Below are 25420 nucleotides of genomic sequence, written 5' to 3'. Positions count from 1 at the left end.
ATTGTGTTAATATAATTATATCTCCTACTTAATTATCAGGATGCTAAAACACTCGAAACCTTCCCACCGGTGGCAGATTGTATTGTATAGTGATGTAATACCTCAGTGCCTGAAGGGTAGACAGTGTTTAAAATATTAATAGGTCTTCAAACAATGGAGAATTCACCCTGATTTCACATGATAGCTGACGGCTGGTTATCTTTGCCATCACAGCAGTGCACAGTAGGAGAACACTGAGAAGATACAGTGTTAAAGCTGGTGCTGTTAATGTGAGTGATATTACGAGTGATGGAGAAATGAGATCCAGTGCCTGGCCGCACTATTTAATTATAATTTGTATCAGAGGCTGTGCTGTATCTTCTTCCATTCTGTTTAGATGGGATCCTCACAAAAGTTTGCTCATTGTCTTTTCAAGCAAATTTCTTTAATCTCATTTCCTAGTCACTATGGGAGTTCAGAGAAGTAGGAAGCGTGTATGCACTTGCTATATTCCATTGTGTGGCTGGAGAGGGGTCTGGGGCCAGTAGAGGGAGCTGGGCGGGAAGGACTTGGCAACCCAAGCTTTCTCATGCTCTCTTAACCATAGTGAGGCCGCTTCCTTTTTTGAAAGAGCATAATTTTATACACATAGACTATTTTTTTTTTAAAGATTTTATTTATTTATTTTTCAGAGAGAGAGAGAGAGAGAGAGCACAGGCAGACAGAGTGGCAGAGGGAGAAGCAGGCTCCGTGCAGAGCAAGGAGCCTGATGTGGGACTCGATCCCAGGACGCCGGGATCATGACCTGAGCCAAAGGCAGCTGCTTAACCAACTGAGCCACCCAGGTGTCCCTACACATAGACTATTGTATAATCATTAACCCATCCTTAAGCTCCCTTGTTGGCTGTTTTAGACCATAGTATCATTTCTAATCAATGTGGGCAAATTTCAAGTTCCTCACTTCTTTCTTCTCAAGACTATAACACGGCTTTCTTTCCAATGAGACCACAGACTCGACGTGCAACAGGCCTTTTCTTTTTTGTATTAAAATAAGGTGTCTTCCTTAAAAAGCATCAGTTCCTGTAGCGATGGCCATTTAAGAACTTCTCCCACCTTCCCTCTAATTCCCTGGTGAGGCTTCTGAACAATGCAAACATACATTCTCACCATTAGATACTGAATAATAAGCCAATTAACCAATACAGGTAAGACTGGGTGTTTTGAAATCTGGAAAAAAGTCAAGCAAGGATATAAAAATGTTCCTATCCAGTCCCACTTTCATCATGAAGGGCATAACAAAAGTACAATCGCAATCCTTTTTCTGGTAACTTAGAAACTAGAGTCCCAAGCAACCAGTATATACCAGATGGTGAAGTTTGCAATAGCCTGCAAAAAATCGTTTAATCCATACGGATAGTATTATAGGCCTAATCACCAGAAATACGACGTCTCTATGGGGAGGGTAGTCAAAGTTCCATTGTGGTTGCCAGGGACATATTGTCCCCACTGCTGCTGGGGAAACTTTGAGACACAGAGACAGAGTCAAGAGACTCAGGCGAGGGCCAGGCTGAGAGAGAGGAGGGCCTGTGGAAGGAAGAGGAGCCGGGGTGATGTGGGCAGGGCCAGAGGGTGACGCTGCAAGGAGGAGGAAGAAGAGGGAGCTACTGGGGAACCAGTAACAAACTGTGGCCAAAGACCTTCCCCTCGGTCGATACCCTCCTGAAGATCACAGATCCGTGGAGGAGAGTGAGCGCTCCTCAAAGAGCAAAGGCCCTTTAAAGTCCCTGGTCACCACTCTACCTGACAATGGGCAGCTTCCCACTGAGACTTCCTTTGGCTGCTGCTTTCTCCTCCAAGGTAATGGCTTTCCCTGGCCATGCCCCCTCCCCTATGATAGCACATCTCCAGGGCGGTGAAAGTTGAAACAGATACAACAGTGCACAGACCTTTGGAAATGCCAGTAAAATGAAATCAAATAAAGCAAAATCTTAGCTTCTTCTAAATAGTTGGACATAATATTTTTAAAAATATATTTATTTTTGATAAATAAATATTAATAATTCACAATTGACATATTATACAATTACATATTATGGGTTATGTATTATATAATTAATACAAATATTAATAATACATATTAATAATACATATTTATTTATCTGAGAGACAGCAAAAGAAAGAGTGAGAGCACGTGCACGCAGAAGCAGTGAGGAGGGGCAGAGAGGGAGAAGCAGGCTCCCCGGTGAGCAGGGAGCCTGACGTAGGACTCCATCCCAGGGCCCCAGGATCACGACCTGAGCCGAAGGCAGATGCTTAACCGACTGAGCCACCCAGGCGCCTCAGTAGTGGGACATAATCTATAAAGCAAGAGAACCATGGGTCCTGGTTATTTGTCTTTTAAGAAGACTCTATGTCTTCGCTCTGAGGAACTTTCTAGCCTCTGTAGTAGCAAGTCCAACAATTTTGTAAATTCCAAATAGATTCATAAAATTATCACCAGAAACCTACAAATGCTTTCCATGAGGGATCTTAAAGTGGCAATTTAAAGTCCCTTTCCAAGGGCATTTCAATTAAAAAGGTGATTTGTGTGCTCCTGAAACATACATCATGAAATAATCAGATTGGCTCAACTTTTACAGAGTCAGTCGTGTATTTGATCCATACTCAACGAAAACAAACCGAGATTCTCTATCTCATTACTTCGTTCACACATCTCAAGCACGAGACCTAGATGCAGTCTGACACAGGTAATTGCAACAATGAGCAATGTATCATAATATTACAGCACTGACATGTCACCTGGCAAGGGCGAAACCGTCAGGACAACAGCCGAAACAGTGTGTGCCTTTTCGAATGATTTCCGTTGCTCACTAGGTTTCAGATGAATAGCATTTATTCATTCCAATTTTAGAGAGCAAAGCTATGTGAAAATATGAAAAAGGTTAAAATTATAGGATAATCCTTAATTACTTTATAATGGAAGTCAAATTTACATATAACTAACTCTTGATGACCTTTATTAACATTACTGTGCATTGAGGTAGAAAATACAAATTTTCCAGAGGTTTCTAAAGCACTTACAGTCTTGGGCCTTAAATTATGGTGTGTTTTTTTTCCCCCTCTCCGGAACTTTTGACTTTCCATCAAGTCTTGACTAGAGGCTTGGGCCAGAGGTAATATCAGACCACAGTCGTGAGGAGACAAAGCATATCTCCTGGGGGACGAGGATGGTGGAAGAGGGTTTTTTAAGTTGTGGAGAGAAGAGCCTGGGCTTTCAAATTCCATGTAGGGAAACTGAATGTTGTCTTTCGTGTAATTAATTGTTCCAGAAGAAACCTGAACTATGAGCGGCAGTGGATCACCATGTTCTACCACGTCACCGAAAGCAAGTTACCCTCCGGTATGAGTACGCCTCCAGGGCGCTGACTGTGATCTCTGCTCATTCTGGCCCTTCCCCATCATGGGACAGCTGAGCCCAGGGGTCTGCTCGATAGGACTCAGTCCAAGGGTGCCAGGAAGAAGAGACGAAACAATCATCTGATAAACAGGTAAAATTCAAGACAGTATGTGTCCTTGATCTGATCAAGACACAATAGTTCCAGCTGGACAGAGGGGAGAACGTCTAACGGAACGACAGAGTTGAGGGGCATAAAACAAGCCAGGGACCCTAGAGAGATACCTGCAGTCATGTCTCTTTTGTGTAATGTCAGTATCTCAATAATATCTCAGTGTCTCCAACGTCATCAATTGACTAGAAACCACACAGCAATTTGTAAAAAAAAAATTCTCCTTGAGTCATTTTCATGATTTCTCAGAAATCAAAAGAGAAGCGTGGAGAGGATGAGTGGTTGGTCAGCCAGTGTCACACGCTTGGAAAAAATGAAAATGAGGCTCGAATCCTCATCTTTTATCCCCAAGTCCAGGAATAGCTGCTGTTTGCCATCCAAGCAGCATTAAGTCCTTGACACAGACCGATATTTTAAGGTTGAAAAATTCTCCCCTAAAGAGAAGCGAATTTGTTTGCAGGAGAAATCTTCATGCCCCAGGCTGGGGTACTTCTCCAATGAACCTCTCCTTAGAGACTCTGGTTGTTGGCTGGGGAAGCTTGCTGTCCACCATCAGTGGGACAGAGGTCGGCCTCAACAGGTAGAAAGCTTGAAAGGCTAATTTTCTACATAAAAATTTAGACTCACTTGTAGATCGTATTAGCATATACGCTATCATATACCGTTTCTTCTTAACTGAGCTAGAAATTAAAGAGTTTTCATGATGATACACTCTTACTCTGTTTGCACAGGTTTAAAGAGACTACTTCTGAAATTGCTAATTCTTGCCTGCTTTAACTAAATATCAGTCCCAGAAAACAGTGAACCTTCATTCAACTATGGATGAAGTTTTGCAATAACGTTTTGCGTCTTGCAATAACGTGGAAAAGGCCAGAAGCGTACAGAGTGGCATTGCTAAGTCATTCTGTAGCCACAAAATCCAGGACCAGGACTCAGTGGACCTCTGTGTTTATGAAAGGGACATGATGAGTACAGAGAAGGGCCGGTGATACCAGCTGACCTTCACCAAGTACTGGCTAAGTTCTAGGGACTGTCCAGAGCAGCTGATACCTGTTAGCTCACCGCATCTTCAAAAAGGCCCAGGGAAGAAGGTGCCATCATCCCCCTTTAAGTCAACGGGACTGAGGGTCGCACCAATTGAGACCAAACAGTGGGCTGCGAGCACGCCAGGTGTCTGGCTTCAGAGCATGTGTTCTTAACCACACTCTGACATTCTGCCTCCACAAATTTTAGTAATGGGCCAATTTGAGCACCTAATGAGATAATGGATGTGAAAGCGCTTGGAAAACTATAAACTGCTTTACAAGTGTCAGTTTTTAGTATTAGTATCTAATTCTCTAATTACATAGCCACATGGTCTGATCATAATAAAACCTTGATTGGGATTTGTTTGTCCTGAAAACCTTATTACAGTATGGTCCCATATATCACTTAACATTCTCCTTCAATACCTCATGAGCTTTCATTTTATAAATGAGATATTCGAGGCATAGATCATTAAAATGGCCTGCTTGAAATTAAAAACAAACCCAAACAAAACCTGGTTGTCCAAGCCAAGAGACAAGAAAGCAAATGTTCTTTCTGTCCCCTCAGCCTGAGATCCCTTTCTCTGTCAACCTCAAAGCTCATCCTTAAAGAGCCGTTTAAATGCCACTTCCTCCATGCAGCCTGCCCTGATGCCTGAGAGCTCCAAGAAAATCCACCTTACCCCACCATGCTGCTATAACCCTCTGAACAGACCACTCGGAGGAATCTGAGTGACTTAACAGAGATTTGTACAGTATTACACAGCAACAGGTTCTCCAGAAAGAGGGTAATAGGACGGAAGCAGAATTCTGAACATGTGCAATGAAGGCAGCAGGGCTCTACGCAGATAAGGGAGAGACTAGGACCAGGGATTTCCTGCAGCACGAGGAGAAAGGAAACTCTTGGTAACTGAGCAAATCTTAACTGGTGGCTACTTTAGGAAGGGGGAGAGAGGCGCACAGTTAAGAGACATCTTAAAAGAAAAGCTCAAGGGGACTTAGTGACTAAGTGGGCAGGAGTGAAGGAGAGCCCAGGTGACACCACTGTTCGGCTAATTGGGAGCACTGCCACGGGAGCTTGGGAGGCTCCTCAGAAAACCCCACAGACAGGACCCCCTTGTCATCATCAGGCACATGCCTTCTCTTTCTACAAGTTAACGTTAAGATGATTTACTGGGACTTGCTAACTCTGGCCCACTTTGGTTGAGCATCTGTCCCAGAACCCAGCAAATAGTCACAAACGAGAGTGGGAAAGCAGAAACTCCCAACGATGCGACATTCCCCAGAAGGAAAATTGGTGTGGGTTGCGGCCGTGTTGTTTTGGAGCAAGATGGGCTTACTTTTTGCATTACAGAGTTGGAGGAGATGGTGGGGATTTACATAGTTAGAAAGGGCTTGATTTCAATACTGGCTCAAACATCACCCGACAAACTGAATCTTCCTAGGTCTTACGTAATTTCCAAGATCCAAGTTTGATTATGTGAAAGTGACGATTTAGGACAGAGATGTAGCTACCAAAGTCACCAATAGTGGGCGCCGAAGCCGCAAGAATCAGACCGGGAGTCTAAGGGGTGGTTAAGTTACCGATTTAATTCCAAAGGATCATTTTTACCATGAAAGAGAAAAGTGCTACTAAGAGGAATGCGCTAAGATAAACTATTAGAATCAGGCAATGCCTCAAACAGGGACTCCATGAACGTTTTGTTGAGGCTGTTAGTTCAGGATTATCAAAGGAATAATAAACACGCAAACTGGGGGACACGTCCAGGACCGGACCCCTGACTGGTAGCTTTGTTTAGAGGTGCATTTGGCAGGAAATTTAGAGACATTTACTCTTAGGTTAAATCGATTCTGTCAAAATGATACAGAAACTTATCTTTATGTAGACCGTGAGAAATACTGCCCACGAGGTTCACATACATCTGTAACTGACAGAGTCTGCGCTCACTTGCATGCTCTTGCCAACCAGTCTCTGTGGACGATTAAGAATGATTTGAAGGTTGGGGCGCCTGGGGGGCTCTGTCCGTTGAGTGGCCGCCTTCGGCTCAGGTCATAATCCCAGGGTTCTGGGATGGAGTCCCCCAGTTAGGGTCCTTGCTCAGCAGGGAGTCTGCCTCTCCCTCTCCCTCTGCCTGCTGCTTCCTGTACTTGTGCTCTCCCTTTTCACTCTGAACAAATAAATAAATAAAATATATATATTTTTAATTTAAATAATGATTTGAAGGTTTGGGTGCCTGGGTGGCTCAGTCAGTTAAGCATCTGACTCTTGATTTTGGTTCAGGTCATGATCTCAGGGTCGTGAGATCCAGCCCTGTGTCGGGCTCCACACTGGGCATGAAGCCCACTTGGGATTCTCTCCCTCCCCCTCTGCCCCACCCACCATTATGCACACGCTCTATCTCTGAAAAAAAAAATGATTTGAAGGTTAAGTATTATTGTGCTTTAAATGAGAGTAAATTTTTATGGGGCACCTGGGTGGCTCAGTGGGTTAAAGCCTCTGCCTTCAGCTCAGGTCATGATCTCAGGGTCCTGGGATCAAGCCCTGCTTTGGGCTCTCTGCTCAGCAGGGAGCCTGCTTTCTGCCCCCCACCCCCCGCCCCCGCCTGCCTCTCTGCCTACTTGTGATCTCTCTGTCAAATAAATAAATAAAACTTTTTTAAAAAAATAAATGAGAGTAAATTTTTAGAGCAACATCAAATAAACAGAAAAAGAAAATCTTTTTTTTTTATAGAAAATATTGCATTAGAATAAAAGAAGTAGTTGGTGGAAATTATATATACATACACAAATGGGCTTTAGAGATCACAAAATCAATAAGAAAAGTTGTCAATGAGAAAATTTGTCAGATTACCAAATGGATTTGAATAAGCTCAAAGCACTTGAGTCATATCTAATTGCACAAGTAAAAATATTGACTTTTGTTTATTTTTTGAAAATATTTATTTATTTACTTGAGAAACAGTGAGCAAGCAAGTGGGGGGACGGGCAAAGGGAGAAAAATCTTCAAGCAAACTCCCCACTGAGCAGGGAGACCAATACAGGGCTTGATCTCACAACCCACCGAGATCAGGACCTGAGTCAAAACAAAGGGTCGGTTGCGTAAATGACTGAGCCACCCAGGCACCCCTTGACTTTTGTTTAAATGGAACTACTAATCACTTCCATTTATAGAGGCCATTTCTTCCTTACGGCTTCCCGATAAATTTGTCAGCTTAAACTTACTTGGAATAAGAGGTGCTTGGTGGTGTTAAACTGGTTATTTTCTTCTAATCTTCATTAGTAACTTTAACAGCTCCTAAGTAGGAGTTTCACCAAAGAACTTCACAGAAAATAGTGGTTATGTCCATCCTCCATCCCTAAAATTAACTGAGGGAAAAAGCTCGAGAGGCTTGTCATGCAAGGCGGCTCCGAGCCACGTGTCTGTTCCATGGGCAGGTGTGTTTCTAGCCTTCATTTCTAAGTCTGTCTGCAGAATATCAGTTTTGTCTGGTCACCTGCTTTCCATGTGTAATGCTTTATGTGAAAATTAAAACTCTAGTGGTCCCAGGATTAGAGAAGTACTCATTTAGTTTTTAAGCTGATTTAGATTCAGTCAAGGCTATTGGCTTAATTAGTGGGCTTTTTCAAGTTCGACTATTGTATATGAATAAATAGAAGGTCGTTACTGCATTCACACTATGCAATAACTCACTTAGTTTCTTTACAGCTGTATACAATAGAGGGAAATGAACAAAATGACATTTATCACAAAATGAACTTCGAATGTATAACTTTAGTTTAAAATGTATAGCTTAAGAATTTTATTATGCATGGGATTTTTTACATGATGTTATAATCACAGAAGAGCATTTTTTATAGCTCATTACAATTCCCAACTATTTTCTTGTAAAGTTTTATCTTCAGAGTATTTACCATTTAAAAAATTAATGTAGCACAGAGAGGAAGAGCATCATTCATATTTCTTCATAAATTAATTGTCCAAAGATAATAGATTCATATTTCTTGTTATGAATAATTGTGAAAAGAAATAGAAAAATCAGTTCGGAAGAAAACAGAATTTAAAAGCTAAATCCTGAAAGCTCTGTAATTTGTGGAATATACTGACTTAAAGAACCAGCATTTTATTTGCCACAAATCAAAGACTTTTCCTTAGAAATCTGCGGGGCTTGCCTGCGCATATTTTCAGGTCCCTGTTCCTGACATCTTTCACAGGGACATCCTCCTGGCCCCTTTGATTATTCTCTCAAAACTGGAGCTCTCATAGCACTTCCACGCTCTTAAAAATCCCTGAGGACCACAAAGAGCTTTTATTTATATGGGTGGTATAGAATGCTATTTACTGCTTTAAAAATGAAAAATGTTTTAAAAACAGAGGGCAATGATGCCATCACCAAAATGGAGATTCTGGAAAGCTCCACTGACTCTGTTCTTGTGAGACTTTCTTACCCTCAGGTATGGTAATGACCATGGAAAGGCAAGTAACGCTCATAGGATTATTGTGAAAATTTATGCCTTGGCATAAATAAAGGGTCTCAGGACACCCCAGGATTCCCAAGTACACGCTGAGAACCCTATTCTACGCTGCCTCTTACTGACGTTGTCATCGCTTATAGCAATTGTTTACTTGACCTTGTAGTCTTCAAATTGCTTGATTTCAGTCTTCTCTGCCTAGCATGCAAATGCCACAAGGGCAGAGACTCTTTGTGGTGCTTTGAATAAGTATTTAACACATACATTTTAAAATGAATGACCATAACACCCACCTGTGCTCTAGCGATACAATAAAGCCCCAGCATGTTAAGAGCTGATTACATCAGTTGCTGTTGAAGTGACTTGTTTGATCATGGCCAGTGTTCATGCTGGAACTTCTCTGGGAATCCCACAAGACGTCTCTGCTGGGTATTACCAGGATACCACTTCTTTCACTGTCCCCTGAGAAAAAGTGTGCTGGCTCTGACTTTCTCATGGAAGCTTTCAGCCTCTCTGCCTTTTCTTGACTTTTGTTTAAATGGAACTACTAATCACTTCCATTTATAGTGGCCATTTCTTCCTTATGGCTTCCCGATAAATTTGTCAGCTTAAACTTACTTGGAATAAGAGGTACACATGTAAGTTTTCTCATACGCACGTGAGTTCTGATACTTTCCTCACTTTCACCGGCTTTTGTTTGATCCTCGTATTTGTGTTCTGGGCACCTGAGGCGCCTTGACAATTTCAAAACCCATTTCTTTTCAATTAAAAATTTCCATCAGGCTTTAAACTTTGTGCTTGATTCCAGGATACCCTACAAACACAGGTGGAAATGATGGGGGTTTTGTTTTGTTGTTTTGTTTTGTTTAGATAGGCTCCATGCATAGCACAGAGTCCAACTCAGAGCTTGAACTCAACCCTGAGATCAAGACCTGAGTTGAAATCAAGAACTGGATGCTTAACCGACTGAGCCACCCAGGTGCCCTGGGGAATGATGTCTTTAATGAGAAATTCGTTTCATGTTCTCCCTTGCATCAGGGATAGAGAAGGGACACTTGGTACTTTATGCCTTTGTCTACCCCTTCACTTCCCACGTTTGCTTCTCTGGAAAAAATATAACCTGCCTTTATTTATTTATTTAGTTAGTTAGTTAGTTATGGACTTGCATTCATCTATATTCTTTTTAAGATACAGGCAATTAAAAGTTTTAGAACTATACATATGCTGTATAAAATTTTAAATCCCCTCCTTCCACAGGAGAACACTGGAAGAGTCCAAAGATTTTTTTACACATCTCTGTGATAGAAGGAAATCAAAGAAAAAGAAATTGAACGTTCGTTGAAAACCAGGTCGAGGGAGTATCTGGAAGGGAAATTACTTATAGCTTCTAGGAGGGTATTCCTACGTCCTGTGTGCCACCTGGGTGTTTTCCCTTGACTTTTGCTCGTATTTTCCATTTCTGCTACTGTTAACTCCCTATTGGCCCTACAACACCAAAGGTAGTGGAGGAAGTTAGCGTGAGTGAATTCTGAGAGGAAACAAATGGATGCACATAGCATCTAAGGACAATTTTAGACTTGGAACCATGACAAACTGCTGGAAAGGAGATTGTCTCATTTGCATTTCAAAATCCAAAGTGATTTCACAGGAAATGAGCAATCCAAGGATGAACTCAACTAACTTGAATAAATGCATTTCCAGGGAAAGACTTGGGGTCTCCAGAGTCTAGATGAAAGTCTTCAACCACAGGTAGAATGGACGGTGGGAGCATCAGGACTTAAACCCAGGGCTTCTGACTCCAAGGTGGGATGGGTAACCTTGTACCCCTCCCCAGAAGCTCTAAGTTGGGTTTAACTAAGGATTAGTTTCCACCATAACAGGAAATAAAAGAAACCAGTTCTCTTCCCTGAGCATATCAATATTGTAAGCCACAAGCTCAATATATTTATCATTTTGATTATTTTAATTATTTTAAAAACCATATACTCTTAAGCCACTTTGGCTTACGAGGAATTATGAAAATATTCACTTCATAAGGATGGCTCTTACCTTTACTATTATTACTGAATAAGAATATATTGAGTCATATTTTCAGCATCATAGTAACTTGATCCCTCAACAATTTTCTCACTACATAACAATTAAGTATAATCACAGCAATTAAATAAAAATGACAGATTGTAAATCAACAGTAAATAATATATTCAACTCTGTCCAACTATGTATGATTATTCTATTTATATTCTATCTGCTCAGAACAGTAACCTACAAGACTGATTCTTGATTTTTTTGAACATATTCTGATTTGAAACCTCAGAACAACATTTCTTTTTTTTTTTACCATAACATTCAGAATATATTAAGTTCCTAAGTTTTTCTTTTTTCTTTTCCCTCCTGAATGCTGGGATTTTTGAGAACATGGTGGAATTTTAATTTGTCAATATGCTACAGATAGAAATAATTACTATTTCAAAATACAATATTTAAGCAAATTAACATTGTCTACAAACATGTAAGTCATTTTCTCCCAAGTTGTCCATTCTATTTCTGATTTTGGTTGGCAAATCTTTTTGTTAATTTTGGGGTAAGATGTATCACCCTTATCTCTGAGGTTCTATCTCCCAAGATGCATGGATTAAAAAAGGTGCTTAGTCCATAGCAGTTCAGGTCAAGCTGTATATTATGTGAGAACCTAATGGCTCTGAGCTTCTATCAGTAATTTTCTATCAGTAATTTTCCCCCCAGTAAAGTGATAAAAATTCTCCCAGTGACCCTGTGACACACATTTGTTAGAACTGAAATTACACATCCGGCAGCCACGAAATAGTGGCAGGGTGGTGAAGGTTGTACACATGATTTACATACTGTTTAGGATAGCACTTTTTAAAAAATGCAAAGTGTTAGAAAACACGGATAAGTACATGAACTATAGTCAATATAGGAGAGCAGTTTCTGCTTGCCTTAGGGTCAAGAGGATGGATTTACAAAGCTTCAAATTTATTTTAGTCAGACCTTCGAACAAAAAATAACAAAAGCCTTCAAACACAGCAAATTCAACACTGCGGGCTTGGGGGTTGAGACTGGTTGTCCAGTCCCTTTCAAGCTGGTTTTAGACTGCGTTTAGTGCTGCTCTGAGAGAGGGCTAAGAGACTGGCTCTCAAGGGCCGTGTGTCGGGTACAGTTCAACATGACCCATCTCATGTCGTTTCCAGGAAGGAACCCATCGAGTTATCACCGTAACGGGGGACTCAGAATCTGACGGGCTCGCACTCGTTATATGAGATATGTCAGAAAGTCACTACCTATGTGTTCAGTTGATACAACAAGAGCGTAAACATGGTCTGCTGTTCCACTGCTTAATGGGAGGCTGTGCTGATTATTTGCTTTGCTCCCCACAGTCTTCTCTGGCCTCGTCTCCACGTACACTGTCTCACGGGGTCCCCTGCTCTTTCGCTTAGGATTGGATTTGGTCAAGAAGGGGCGCGAGGACATCAGAAGGTGGGAGGAGAAGGTTAGGATACTTACTCTTCTGCTCCTGCCTTGCCTCTTGACTCTGCCTGGACTATTCCCTGGACTTTTCCTTCAGGACCAACCGTGGTGAGGGCTTCCCTCTGCGGCTGCGCCCCGAGGACTTCCCCAGACATCGTCTCTTCCCTTAATCTTGCCCACCCCTTTGTCAATAGTCCCAGAATTAACATCTCTTCGGTGTTACTCTTTCGAGTAGACTCTATTTCCCAGCTGGGTACAAATACAAAAGCAATTGAGACTTTTATTTTATGACCACCTAAACAATTAAAATTAGTCATAATTGATCCCTGAAATGATAGTTCCCCACTCAGTATTTTTAAATGAACCTCCTAAATTTTACTCAATTAGTTCAGTCTCAAAGTGACCCTGGAAATGTTAAGAACAAAGGTATCGTAAGAATAACAATATTCCACATCTCACTGTGGCTCAGATCCTTTGGCATAAAATTTGTGGGTGGTGATTTTATCACCTGTTTTTTGTTTTGTTTGCTTTGTTACTTTTCTTATCTCAAACGAGGAGGCAGGGGCCTGCAAGAAAAACAATCAGCTAAAATCCTACGAGTCTTCAAAAAGATAATCCAGTACATAATACAACGAAGTAACTAATCTTTCTGAAAGACAAAAATTCGGCAGTTGCCAAGTACATTCCAAAAAAAAAAAAAAACACACCCCAAAACAAACAAACAAACAAAAACAACCCTACTGGAGTATTTAATGTTCCTATAACAAAGGTATGTCTTTTGTAAATAATTTTTGAACATGTATTACAGGAAAACAAAAGTGAACACTAAAAATTCATTCCATGTCTCTCATGCATAGCACAGTGTCTCAATTAGGAAAGCTCAGGGTTATTAGTTGACTTGAAGTTATTTAAAAGTTCATAGATTTATTCCTTTTCTCCTTATATTTATCTCTTCTACTCTTTTGCTTTATATTACTTTATCTCCACATTACTCTTATATTTTTAATTTTTATTTCATTTGTTTTTTTAAAGATTTTATTTATTTATTTCATAGAGAGAGAGATCACAAGTAGGCAGAGAGGTAGGCAGAGGTGGGGGGGGGGAAGCAGGTTCCCTGCGGAGCAGAGAGCCCGATTCGGGGCTCGATCCCAGGACCCTGAGATCATGACCTGAGCCGAAGGCAGAGGCTTAACCCTCTGAGCCACCCAGGCGCCCCTCCACATTGCTTTTATTATTCCCATCTTCCTAGCTTCTTTCAGCTTATTTAGCTGTTTTTAAGGTTTCCCCCCAACGAGTACAACATTCCTTTACCTTGTCTTTATTTTTAACAATAAAGTTAAGATTTATTCTGAGTGCAGTTTTTTCCCCATACCCTTATGTTTTCATTATAAAATATTGCTACTTAATTTGCTTTTTAAATAGCATGTAATTTTCTGTTTTATTGCTATTTTGATTCAGTAGATCCAAAATTATGTTTCTTAATTTCAACATGAATATATTTTACCATTTTATTTACCTTTCCTTTTACTGGACTATTATTACAGAATGTGGCCTCTCTACAATTTTCAATTTTTAGGATTCTCTTTACCGCCCAATAGCTGATCAGGTTTTATAGGCATCCCCTGGGGCATGCCCGGGGGGCTCAGTCCTTAAGCATCTGCCTTCGACTCAAGTCATGATCCCAGGGTCCTGGGATTGAGCCCCACATCAGGCTCTCTGCTTGGCAGGAAGCCTGCTTCTCCCTCTCCCACTTCCCCTGCCTGTGTTCCCCCTCTTGCTGTGTCTCTCTCTATCAAATAAATAAATAAAATCTTTAAAAAAATAAACAAATATCTCCTGTATAACATGTATAACAAATATATATTATCATTCAGTGGATTTAACTTTTTATTTTATTTTTTTAAAGATTTTATTTATTTATTTGACAGACAGAGATCACAAGTAGGCAGAGAGGCAGGCTGAGAGGGAGGGGGAAGCAGGCTCCCTGCTGAGCAGAGAGCCTGATGTGGGGCTCGATCCCAGGACCCTGAGATCGAGACCTGAGCTGAACGTGGATGCTTAACCCACTGACCCATGCAGGCACCCCTAACTTTTTAAATATATTTGTTATATTGGTTTGTTAATTATTTATTTCAATTTTATGCATCTTTTACTTCTAATATTCTGATTCTGAGACATGTGCACTGACATGTTCACAATAGAATTTTTTTTTTTTTACTGATTTCTCCTTTCATTCTCAATAATTTTTTTCTAACATCCAGACACTATATTGTTTGCTACATCATGTTCACTTTTTAGTGCGTCTTTAAAAGTCAAGACATTTTCACTTAAATAATTCTTCTTGATCCCTGCTTAGGGCTTCTGCATTAAATTCCACTTCATCTACAAATTCTTCCCAGTCCCAGTTTGTGTTTGTGGTATTTGCTGTTGCTACTTTGCTCCTGTAACTTCAACGTTTATTTCATTAATACGAGTGTGTCCCTTATAAACATAATTATTTTATCTTTGTTTATTACAAAATTGCATTTTTATCCTTTTCAAATAATTGAGTGTGCTCACCTATCCATCCCTTCCATATTAACTGGTTTGTCTCTTATTTTACTTTTTCCTTCTTTTTTCTGCACCTTCTGGGTATTGAAGGTTATCCCCTCTCCGAAATTCATGATAGAATATGCTTCTCTATTATTATAGGGAAAATGTAATATCTAATATCACCCCTGCTCCCAAGGCACATTTTATTTTACCTTTGTTTTCTTTACTTGAATAAACTGGCCTCAAATATTAATTAAGTGTAACTCTAACTGCAACTACCCCTAAAGGGAGATATATTTATTGACTCTGAAAGAGAAATAATAATTCTACATTTTTAAATATAAAATGCAGAGGACAAGGATACTACAAATCATGTATCTTATTTTAGGAGTTTTATTGAGGGAACACCTATCGGTTCAAATGCATTTAGATACTCAAAATGATGTTATCCTAAGAGTAGTGGTATTATAAAAATCATAGAGAAAGTGAACTAATGTGTAAATTTAATGGTTTCAAGATCAGAATGCTATCTTATTCTTACATCTTCCTTTTAAATAACAAAACTTGGTGGGTATTCAAGGAAATTTTATTTTTTTAAATGAAAAAATAAAATGCTCCAATGAGTTCTGGTGTAGAAAATGATTGGGGTAATATATGTTTTAATGATTTAATTTTTGGCTTTTTGTGGGATTTTATTAACTAAGTCAAGAGAATTTTATGATTTATTAAAGTGAGTCTCGTTTCAATTCATAGCACTTTTATTCCTAAGCCTCAACCACTATGGTTGAAAAATATATAATTAGGAGGAGATGAATAAATTTTAAAATATTCTGCTGAGGTTAATATGCAATGCAAGATGGCCACATATAGAAATATAAGGGGTTATTGTACAGTACTATAGCATAATACTAAGTATTTAGTACTGCATATATTATATTGAGTTTTTCTATTTTGTTATGTAATTGTCATACTGTTAAGATCTTTACCAAAAATGATCTGTGTAAGTAATGCATTCATGGTTAATTTTAAAGCAGACACTGGTTTGATTAAACAAATATATGGTGATAGTCTCGATACATGCCAAAAAGGAGACCAGAGTATTGGTGAGAATCACCACTATGTCAGTAATTGGTGAGAGATCTAGGAGCCAATTACTGATTTAAGAGAGCCTGTAATTAATGTGATTTGGGGTGGGGTAATGTGGGGAGGAATTAGGGGAGAGTGGAGTGAAATGAATAAAACAAGTATAAATACAGGCTGAGGTCCTACTAGATATGACTCATTGTGTCAATTATATGAGAATAAAGAACACTTTTATATTTTAATGGTCTACAAGCATAATCAGCCCTTGACTTACTTTCACCTGTTGAATAATCCTGTGGGTCAAGTATTCCTGATTCCTGCAGTGATCTGATACAGGAGTCCACCAGCTCAAGACCTGTTGTAAGCTCGTCTTCGATGTCTTTTTGACCATCTGAAATACAATATTTTTAAGTGATGAATGAACACACGACATTGTTATTAGTAAAGCTTTAGGCTACTCTTTAATAACAAAAAGTATCCTAACCAAAAACATTTCCTCCGTGAAGTTCTCATTAGATTTCACACTGTAATTCTTGGTCGACCAGTAGCAAAAACCAAGGCCAGCCAATTCCATGTATCCAGGAAAAACATAAAAGTTTCTAGGGAATTTAGAGGACATAACTCTTGGAAATCATGAGCTATCACATCATTATTTAATTTTAGTGTTGTGGGGTTATCGTGTCCATTTTTATGAGCCTTTTCCTAAAGTTCACAAGGAAATTAATCAATAAAGACACAATGTAGAAGTAAGTGTAAGTTTCATCAAGAAACCGTGCCTTACCTTGTGACTGCCAATGAAACTGCTCTTCTGCTGAACTGTAAAAAAGAGAACACATAAGTATAATGCACTGGTTAGAATCCAAGGGCTATAAGACACAGAAGTGCATTAGAGTAGTAATACACTACTGGCTCCAAGGCGTGACTTTTGTTAATTACTTAATTATTAATCTTTACTGAGAAAAGAGATTCTGTTCTGATGCAATCTTAACTTTAATCCATTTGATATATATCTCTTTAATCACAGGTACTAGCATGTTATAAACGGACACCATTCTGTAATTTTCAGAGAGTAGCTAGCTCCCCCCCCAACCCTTTCTTTTTTCACAAAGCCCAACCTATTCTACTCATCCCTTACAATAGCTTCTACACAGATGCCATTCTACCCAATTTTAGTTAACTTTAAAATATGAGGCTGGCCAGTTTCATGTAGACATTGTCAGATAGTCCGGGAATGATATAGCCTCCTTGTTCATTACAAAGAAGATATGATAAATGTATACCTTCTTCTAGACATGTCACATGAGCAGTTCCTTTCAGCTGTTTATTAGTTTAAATGAAGTAATTTAAAAATTTTAAAACTTTACCACCCAGGGAATATACAGTTCCCAAATTGTCACTTTACAAATACATCTGATACGATGACCCAGGTAGAAAGGGTGGTTCATGTACATGATACACCAAAGACACTACCCGGGGTTCATCTATGGAGGCAACGTAGGTAACTTTTAAATGATTTATTAAATAAATAAATAACTTTAAAATTTCTAAATATGCATGACTCTTTCATTATATATACAAATACTTTCCACATGCCCCCTTTTCATATGTCAATAATTGGTAAGAAATCCAGACACCAATCACTGACAGGTATCATTTTGAGAATGATTTTCTACACTCATTTCATTGAAACCTTTACTCTGATCAAGAGCTTCTGTGAATAGCTCATCAGTTCCTCAACAGCAAGTGGATTTGAGACCTTTAATCTGTACCTCAGAGACGGCTTCTGAATACATTTACAGAGGGACAAGGAAAAGGGAATTCTGGAATAAATCAGTGTTTGAAAAAGTTATGACTGATATACATGAACACAAGGATTGTCCTTGAAGGGACAAGTGACTTTTACAGGGCATCTTGCTCCTCAACCCATCCATTTTAGCAAACTGGGAAATGGTTTCACCACGGTGAAAACTATAGACAGGAGTGATACATGAAATATGAAATGATGACTTTACAAATTCAACCCAATGCAACTTCTTCTTGTATCAAAAAGGTACGAGCTATATAGTGATAATATAGAACTACAAAGTTTCACACTTAAAACAGAAATGTAATCCTAAAGTCAGTATTTTAAGAACTGCATGCATGGTCGGTTAGTAAGAGGCATTTTAAACAGGAATAGAAAATGCTTTCATATTCGTAATAGGCTGAATGGTGCCCCTCACCCCCAAAAGATAGGATCACGTTAAATCTCTGAAAACTGTGTGTGGCTACTTATTGGAAAAAACATATTTGCAGGTGTAATTAAGTTAAAGGTCTTCAGAAGAGATCATCCTAGATCCCACGATAACTGTCCTTCTAAGGGATAGAAATGGAGAAAGACACAGAAGAGAGGGTTATAGGAAAGTGGAAACAGAGATTGGAGTTCTGCGTCTATAAGCCAAGACATGGCTGGAACCATCAAAGAATTTCTAGAACCATCAGAACCTGGGAGAAATAAGGAATGATCCTCCCCAACTCCCAAACCTTCGTAGGGAACACAGCCCTGCTGACACCTTGATTCTGAACTTCCAGCCTCCAACACTGGGAGACTGCATTTTTTTTGTTGTTGTCGTTTTAAGCCACTCAGCTGTGGTAATTTGTTATGGCAGCCCCGGGAAACTGATACAATAGTTTTCTGACACGATACAAATGGTCTCTCTTTCCACCCCCCAGGATTTACTACTGTCTCTAAGCTGTTCTACTCCTTTGGCCAGTACAGCCCTTCACGAAGGACGGACTGTATACCTCGGCTCCACTAATTCCTGTCGGCCACAATGCTCTTCTGACAGATGGCGGATAAAGAGTTATTGGTGTTACATGACGTGACCACACGGATCCCAAGTTGCTCAAGAGCGACCGAAAGGAGCCTGCCCCCCTGCAAAGCTCACGTTCCCAGCTCACCATAAAAAGTCATGGAGGGAGACACACTCAAGTGACTTCCCACCTCAAGCCGTAAGAGGAAGTCAACGGAAGACGCTGCACTCTGCCACTCCCCTCCTCGCAGGCACACGGAAGGGCGCACTTCACGCCCGGTGCGCGCAGAGGCGGCCATGTTAAGGCCTGTGAGAGGAAGTGACAAGTGCCACTTCCTGCCCCAAGCCCAGAAGGGCAGGCGTGAGAGCCTCCCGCTCTCTTTCTCTCCCGATCCCCGCTGAGAGGGGTCCCTGAGTAGGAGGGAGGAAGACGCCTGCCAGCCCCGGGAAGACACAGCATGAGTGAGAAATAAAGCACTGTTGTGTGAAAACTCTAGCGCTGGAGGGGGGGTTGTTTCTGCAGACTCACTGTCACCCTGAGTCACACAGAACTGAGGCAGTATTTGAAGCTGTAAGGTGTTTCTTGCTTCTCTGGCTTCCATTTCCACAGTGTTGCGCAGGGAGAGAATGTCCCGGGTCACTCTCGCAGGAATAAGGTGGTGTGACAGCTTTTAGTCATCCTGTGAGATGTGGCTGCTCGTCCGCAATAATGGGTGATTTTATGTGTAAGACTACACATCCCAGTTTTATATAATATTTACTTTTTTGCTCCTCTCTTTCAAAAGTGTTTCAATTTTATGATGCAACAGAAAACAAGAAGAGAGATTTTGTATCACGACTGAAAGAACGCCATTCCCAGTGACTATGAAACCAGCCTCTCAAAGCACAGGAACTTCCTTTTGGTCAGATCAAGAGCATTAATCATTTAAAAGGTTTCCTGATTCCTTTAGCACAGTTAAAATGCATTAAAAGTATGACTGATCAGAGAAAATAGAAGTCCCAAGAGAAACCTGGTTTGGATTTTATTTCCATTAAGTGCACGCTTTATTCACTCCGTTAGGGGAATCTATGCAATTGTGTATCTTATACACTTGATTCCTTCTGTTAAAAACTGCTTTTAGACGGATGATTTTTAAAAAAGCAAACAAACTATCTACTCATCCGATAAACACAGACTATGCCTGTATCCCACACATTCTTATTTCAGCTGTTTAGGAATTATCCATGGTGAACTTTCTCCCAATTGTATTGTTCAATTTAGTATAATGTAAAAGTTATTTCTGAAGCAGTTGTAACTTCTATGCATGTTAAATTTTAGAAAATAAAATTTCCTTTGCTATCAGAATGCTATTTCTTGAAATAGAAGTAATCTGTAAAGAATTAAATTTAATAAAGTAGAGATATCATTTAGAGTAGTCGGTATGTATTTAAACATAACTATGTACAATTTCCAGAACCCAATTATTATGAGCAAAATGCATATTTATAACAAAGACTACCTAACTTTTAACTTTTAAACATATACATATATATATGCATAAATCAGTAGTGCTAGGGAAGAGTTATATTAAATATAAATATAATATATTAAATATATTTATATTATTATATATATTATATATAACATATATAACATACATATTATACATATTATAATATATTTATATAATATATTAAATATATTATATAAATATAAATATAATATATTATATAAGTATAATATATTAAAAGCACAAATCCTGGGGCACCTGGGTGGCTCAGTTGGTTAAGCGTCTGCCTTCGGCTCAGGTCATGATCTCGGGGTCCTGAGATCGAGGTCCCCATCAGGCTCCCTGCTCAGTGGGGAGCCTGCTTCTCCCTCTCCCTCTGTCTCTCCCCTCTCCTCGTTCATGCTTTCTCTCTCTCACTTGCTCTCTAAGTAAATACATTAAATCTTTTTTTTTTTTAAGTCCAAATCCCAATAGCTAACACTTAGATTGTTCTCAGTTTAAACCAGGCAATATTCTGATTTATAGCTAACGTTCATAATAACAGCTTTGAGACAGATATACTGCTTTCCCATTTTACAGCTAATGAAACTGAGATAAAAAGATGTTCAAGAACTTGCTGGGGGGTCCCACCTGCAGGAAGCAGTGGATACGGGATTATGCCCTGGATGTCCTGTTCTAGAGGCTGCATTCGAAACTACCATTCTATTCATACATCTGGTGACATCAAAATTAAACTCCTATGTGATGAAAACAAAAAAAATAAACATAAAACCACAAACCAAGTTGAAAAACTTGCCATGTCCTGGGAGAAGATATTTGCAATGCATGTAACTTACAAAGGGTTAGCTTCTGGAACATTAAAATAACTCCTACAGATCATTTTAAGATAAAGATTAAAGGTCAAATAGAAGAGAGATGCATAAATTTACATGTAGCTGATGCATAGAAGAAAAAAAATCAACAAGCAATGGTCATTGAACACATTAAAAGATACTCAAACCTATTACCCATCGAAAGAATATAAACTAAACAGACAGCAATTCTTTATTCTCCACAGGCTTCAAAAGTTAGAAAGTCTGACAGTACTCTGTGTTGGAGAGGATGTGGGGAGATAAGGAACTCTCACATATTGCAGTGAAAGAGTAAATCAGTCACTTGGGTAGCCAATGAGTCAATAGTTGGTAATGATTTATATGCAGATGCCCGGTCACTTGGTAATTCTGCTTGTTGGCAGAGTTTCCATGGAAACGCATACCCCTATGCCCGGGACACCTGGACAAGTCAGCGCATGCCCACGTGTTGGCAGTAGCAAAACCATGGCAACAACCTAAGAGATCAGTAATAGGGAATGGACAAATATAATAATATGATTGCACGCATATAGGACATATATAGTTAAATTAGCCAAAACCATAATGTATCAATATAGGTGTCAAAAGCAAAATATAGAGTGGAAAATGCAAATTTCACACGTGTTGCCTGATCCCAGTAATGTGAATTTTAAAAAACACTGACTAAACAATATTGTATATATATACACTTATGTATACACACACATATATAGATACACAAATATATATTTTTTTAGTTTAAACTAGTTTTTCAACTATCTATTTATCATCAGGGGAAATCATATAAATACAGATTAAAACGACACACCAAAATTCATGATGGTGGTAACTCTGAGGAAGAAAGAGAGATTTTCTTCTAAAGGGCATTTCTCTTTTATTCATGTTTGCTTCATGAAAAATGAGGGAAAATGTTAACATTAATTTGGGAATGCCTTAGGTCCTTGCAATAGGAAACCATCATGATTCTTACATTTAGAATTATGTTCAGTTAAATGCATAGGTAACTTCTTGTAACTCAGTTCTACACAATATCCTCATCACTGTGCGAATCACTCACAGTTGAAATTCAAATAATGAAAAAAAAAATCTGAAAGAGGTAAGTCCAGATAGTAGAGGGAAAGAAAGGATTTAGAGCTCTAATTATTTTTGTCTCCATTTTTCAGGTGATAGAAGTGACAGGATCACCTTTGCTATTTTGACATGAGCTTAAACATTTCAAGCAAGCAACCAATAACTTTCAAGTTCTGCGGTTATGATGTCAGGGAAAAACTAGTTTAAACCAAAGCATAACCTCTGAGATCCTTGAGAAGTGATTTTCACCCTCATCATTTCCAGCATGATAGTCTCCATATCCACCTCCAGGCTAAGTCTAATAAATAAATAAATAAACAGATGATCGTTCAGAGAGTTCGCTTAATGTCAGGAAAAGACACGAAGCCAAGCAGTCCCAGAGCTCGACCGCCTGACATGAACCGGCGCAAATATCTTTCCTGATTTCCTTTTTCAGCATTCTGACGCCCAGAGCATCAGTCCCTACACTGTGTCACGTGGCCTATCATTGCTCACAATTTGATTCAAAATGAAATAAAGGTAAGGACCTACGAGGGTTTTGTTGTTGGTTTGCTTTCAAGTTAAGCAATGTACCTAAAACAGAAGCCAGGGAAACTAGCGTGAAGGGAATGGTTTCAGAACTAATATTTAGCCTACGGGAACCCAGGGCCTTCCGTTTATGATGTCTGAGTGACCTAAAATTAAACTCTACCGTAAAATACTTCCTCGTATACGGTTTTGCATGCAGACACATCACAAGAAGGGCACTGGTTTGCAAGACAGAATAACCTTGGTCCAAATTCCCCACTACTGCGGAAATGTCACATATTCGGTAAGAATGTTGAGAAGGGGTAGCCCGAGGACCTGGGTGGTTGGCAGCTGCTGCCTTTTTAGCTCAGTGCACTGTACCCAGACCATATTTGTTAGGCTTGGTGAGTAACTCTGCTTCCCCCAGAATTTCCTGAGCGACTGATTTCTCTTCAGTCTACTGCCTCGTGGTCGCTATCTGTATCGTGGTATATTCCCAAATGAATGTCCTAATCTCTCCGCCATGCAACTGGCATGTTGATTTCTTTCTTAGATCCTACAACCTCTTTCTGCTTTACCTACTCTCATTAGAAATATATTTTACAGCTATTATAAAAATGTTTACAGGGCTACAACAGATAGCCACAGGGCCACAGAACTCCCAAACCAGGAGAGTTCAAAAAATTAGTTTGTGTCAAGTGATGTATTTATCAGGTGAACAAGGTCTGGCAGGTCTTTACATATCGTTATTTTACATATCGTTAGTGTGGTGTTTATGGCTTATAGGTTATGACTTACTTGTAGGTTATTTAATCTACATTAAATATAAACTAAAAGACATTTTATTATATTAAAATAACTTGTAGATTATTTTATCCTTTGGAGCCACTGCAGTCTGTCATGGGAAGGTTGGAATGGGGGACAGACATGGGGAAATGGGAACAGTGGGCATTAAGAAGATACCCAGGCATGGTGGCATCTATGCCCAGGCTGTCAGTCACAGCCAGTCCTGGAAAAAAGGGGAAACAAAGTCATCACACATTCTTGGTGAGTGCTCGAGGTGGCTTTGGGTGTACAGAACAGGGAACGCAGTGTCGGCTCCTCTAGTCCGATGGGGGTGTGGGGGACCAGCACTCAAAGCTGGGAGAACCATCAATGAAAAAGTGTGTTCGAGGCACTTCTGCGCACAGGTGTGTAGGACCTGGAGCATGGCACTCAATGTCTTTAAGCCTCAGTTTTCCCATTTATAAAATGGAGATTTACTAGACTTTCTCATAGGGAGCTTATGAAAACTCACGTACGTAAAACCCACAGAACAGTGTGGGAGCGTAGGAGGCATTAATATAAACAAAAAGGAAGCTGCCAGTGTCACATGCAGAGCAGAAGGCTGAGAGCACAGTCAACTCGGAATTGAAAGTTCGATAGGTCCATCACCTGAAATTCAACTTGTCCAGGCTGGGGACCAATAAATACCATCACACCAGTGTGTGATATGCTTTGCACAATTTAAATTGTCCACCTTTTCTTTTTTTTTTTCTACACTAACACTGTAAAGAAAAAGAGGCAGTCTCTGATTTCCATGGAAAGATGATTCACTTTGAGACCATAATTTTGCCCGTCACCCTGTACTGAATTTCTCTGCGGGCACCTGCTCCTGTATTTGCCATAGTTAAAAACAAAACAAAACAAAACACCAAAAACCCTGAAAGTCCATTTGTTACTTTCAAAACCTTGGAAGAAAATAAATCAGACCCAAGTGGCTATTATTAATTTCTTCTTAGTTTGAGGCAGGGGAAATTCACATTCCTAAGTTAATTTTGCAGGAGTTGGGGACTGATAAATGATGGAAACAACCCAGAGAGGCTCCCACGCCGTAGCCAGGACCCATGCGGTCTCAACGTTTATCACAGAGTCCCACAACAATGTCAGGTTTGTGCGCTGGCCAGCCAGAGCCACACAACAGGGAACAACCGTGAATTGTTTTGTTTTAATTCCTTCAAAAATATGCACTCCAGTTTCTAGCAACCGCAAAGAATCAGCCCTCGGCTCAACACCCTAAGCGCGCTATCTACACAAAGTCAAGCTCTCGCCATGGGAAGGGCGTACTTTCAAGTTTCTCTTCTTCGCATGCTTTTCTGGTTTTGGAGTAAATTGTAGTTATGCCACAAGAGACTGATTGTGTATGGAATTCTATCTCAGAAGAAGGAACAATTGGTAAATTATAAACTAGAAAATTCTCACATTATATGCTTCCCCTCTGTGGTTTTTCTGGGAGATTTCTCATGCCTGAGTTAGATAGTTTTTTAAATGCTTATACTAGCACATCAGAATTTTGAAGGAGTTGAAGCCAAGTTTCTGAATGCTAGCCATGTTAGACAATAAAGTTATCCTAATATTTTTGTCTGTGAGCATTCCATAAACCGGGAGGTAGTAAATGTCCCTGTAGATGACCAGGGACACTGTTAATTAAATAACTCTGAGACCTTGTAATATTTGGAAATGTCTTCCAAACTACCAGAAACTGAATCGTTTATGCAGCTTATGTGCTAAGTGTATGCTTCTACA

At 39.7% G+C, this 25420-nt stretch overlaps 1 protein-coding gene across 2 annotated transcripts in view; it reads right to left on the bottom strand.

The window, feature by feature from the left end:
- Window positions 1-25420, bottom strand: part of CTNND2 (catenin delta 2) — a gene marked incomplete at its 5' end in the record, with an annotated part of 906977 nt that overhangs the window by 400852 nt on the left and 480705 nt on the right. For both annotated transcript variants that reach the window (XM_080804204.1, XM_080804205.1), the window contains 2 exons: window positions 16419-16535; window positions 16926-16960. In XM_080804204.1, the coding sequence (XP_080660330.1) occupies window positions 16419-16535; window positions 16926-16960 (152 nt within the window). The remainder of the gene's footprint in view (window positions 1-16418; window positions 16536-16925; window positions 16961-25420) is intronic.

The sequence above is a fragment of the Martes martes genome (assembly GCF_963455335.1).
Source record: "Martes martes genome assembly, chromosome: 5".
NCBI classification, from domain to species: Eukaryota; Metazoa; Chordata; class Mammalia; order Carnivora; family Mustelidae; genus Martes; species Martes martes.
Note: the sequence above shows the minus strand (reverse complement) of the source record. Positions and strands in the feature narration are given on the sequence as shown.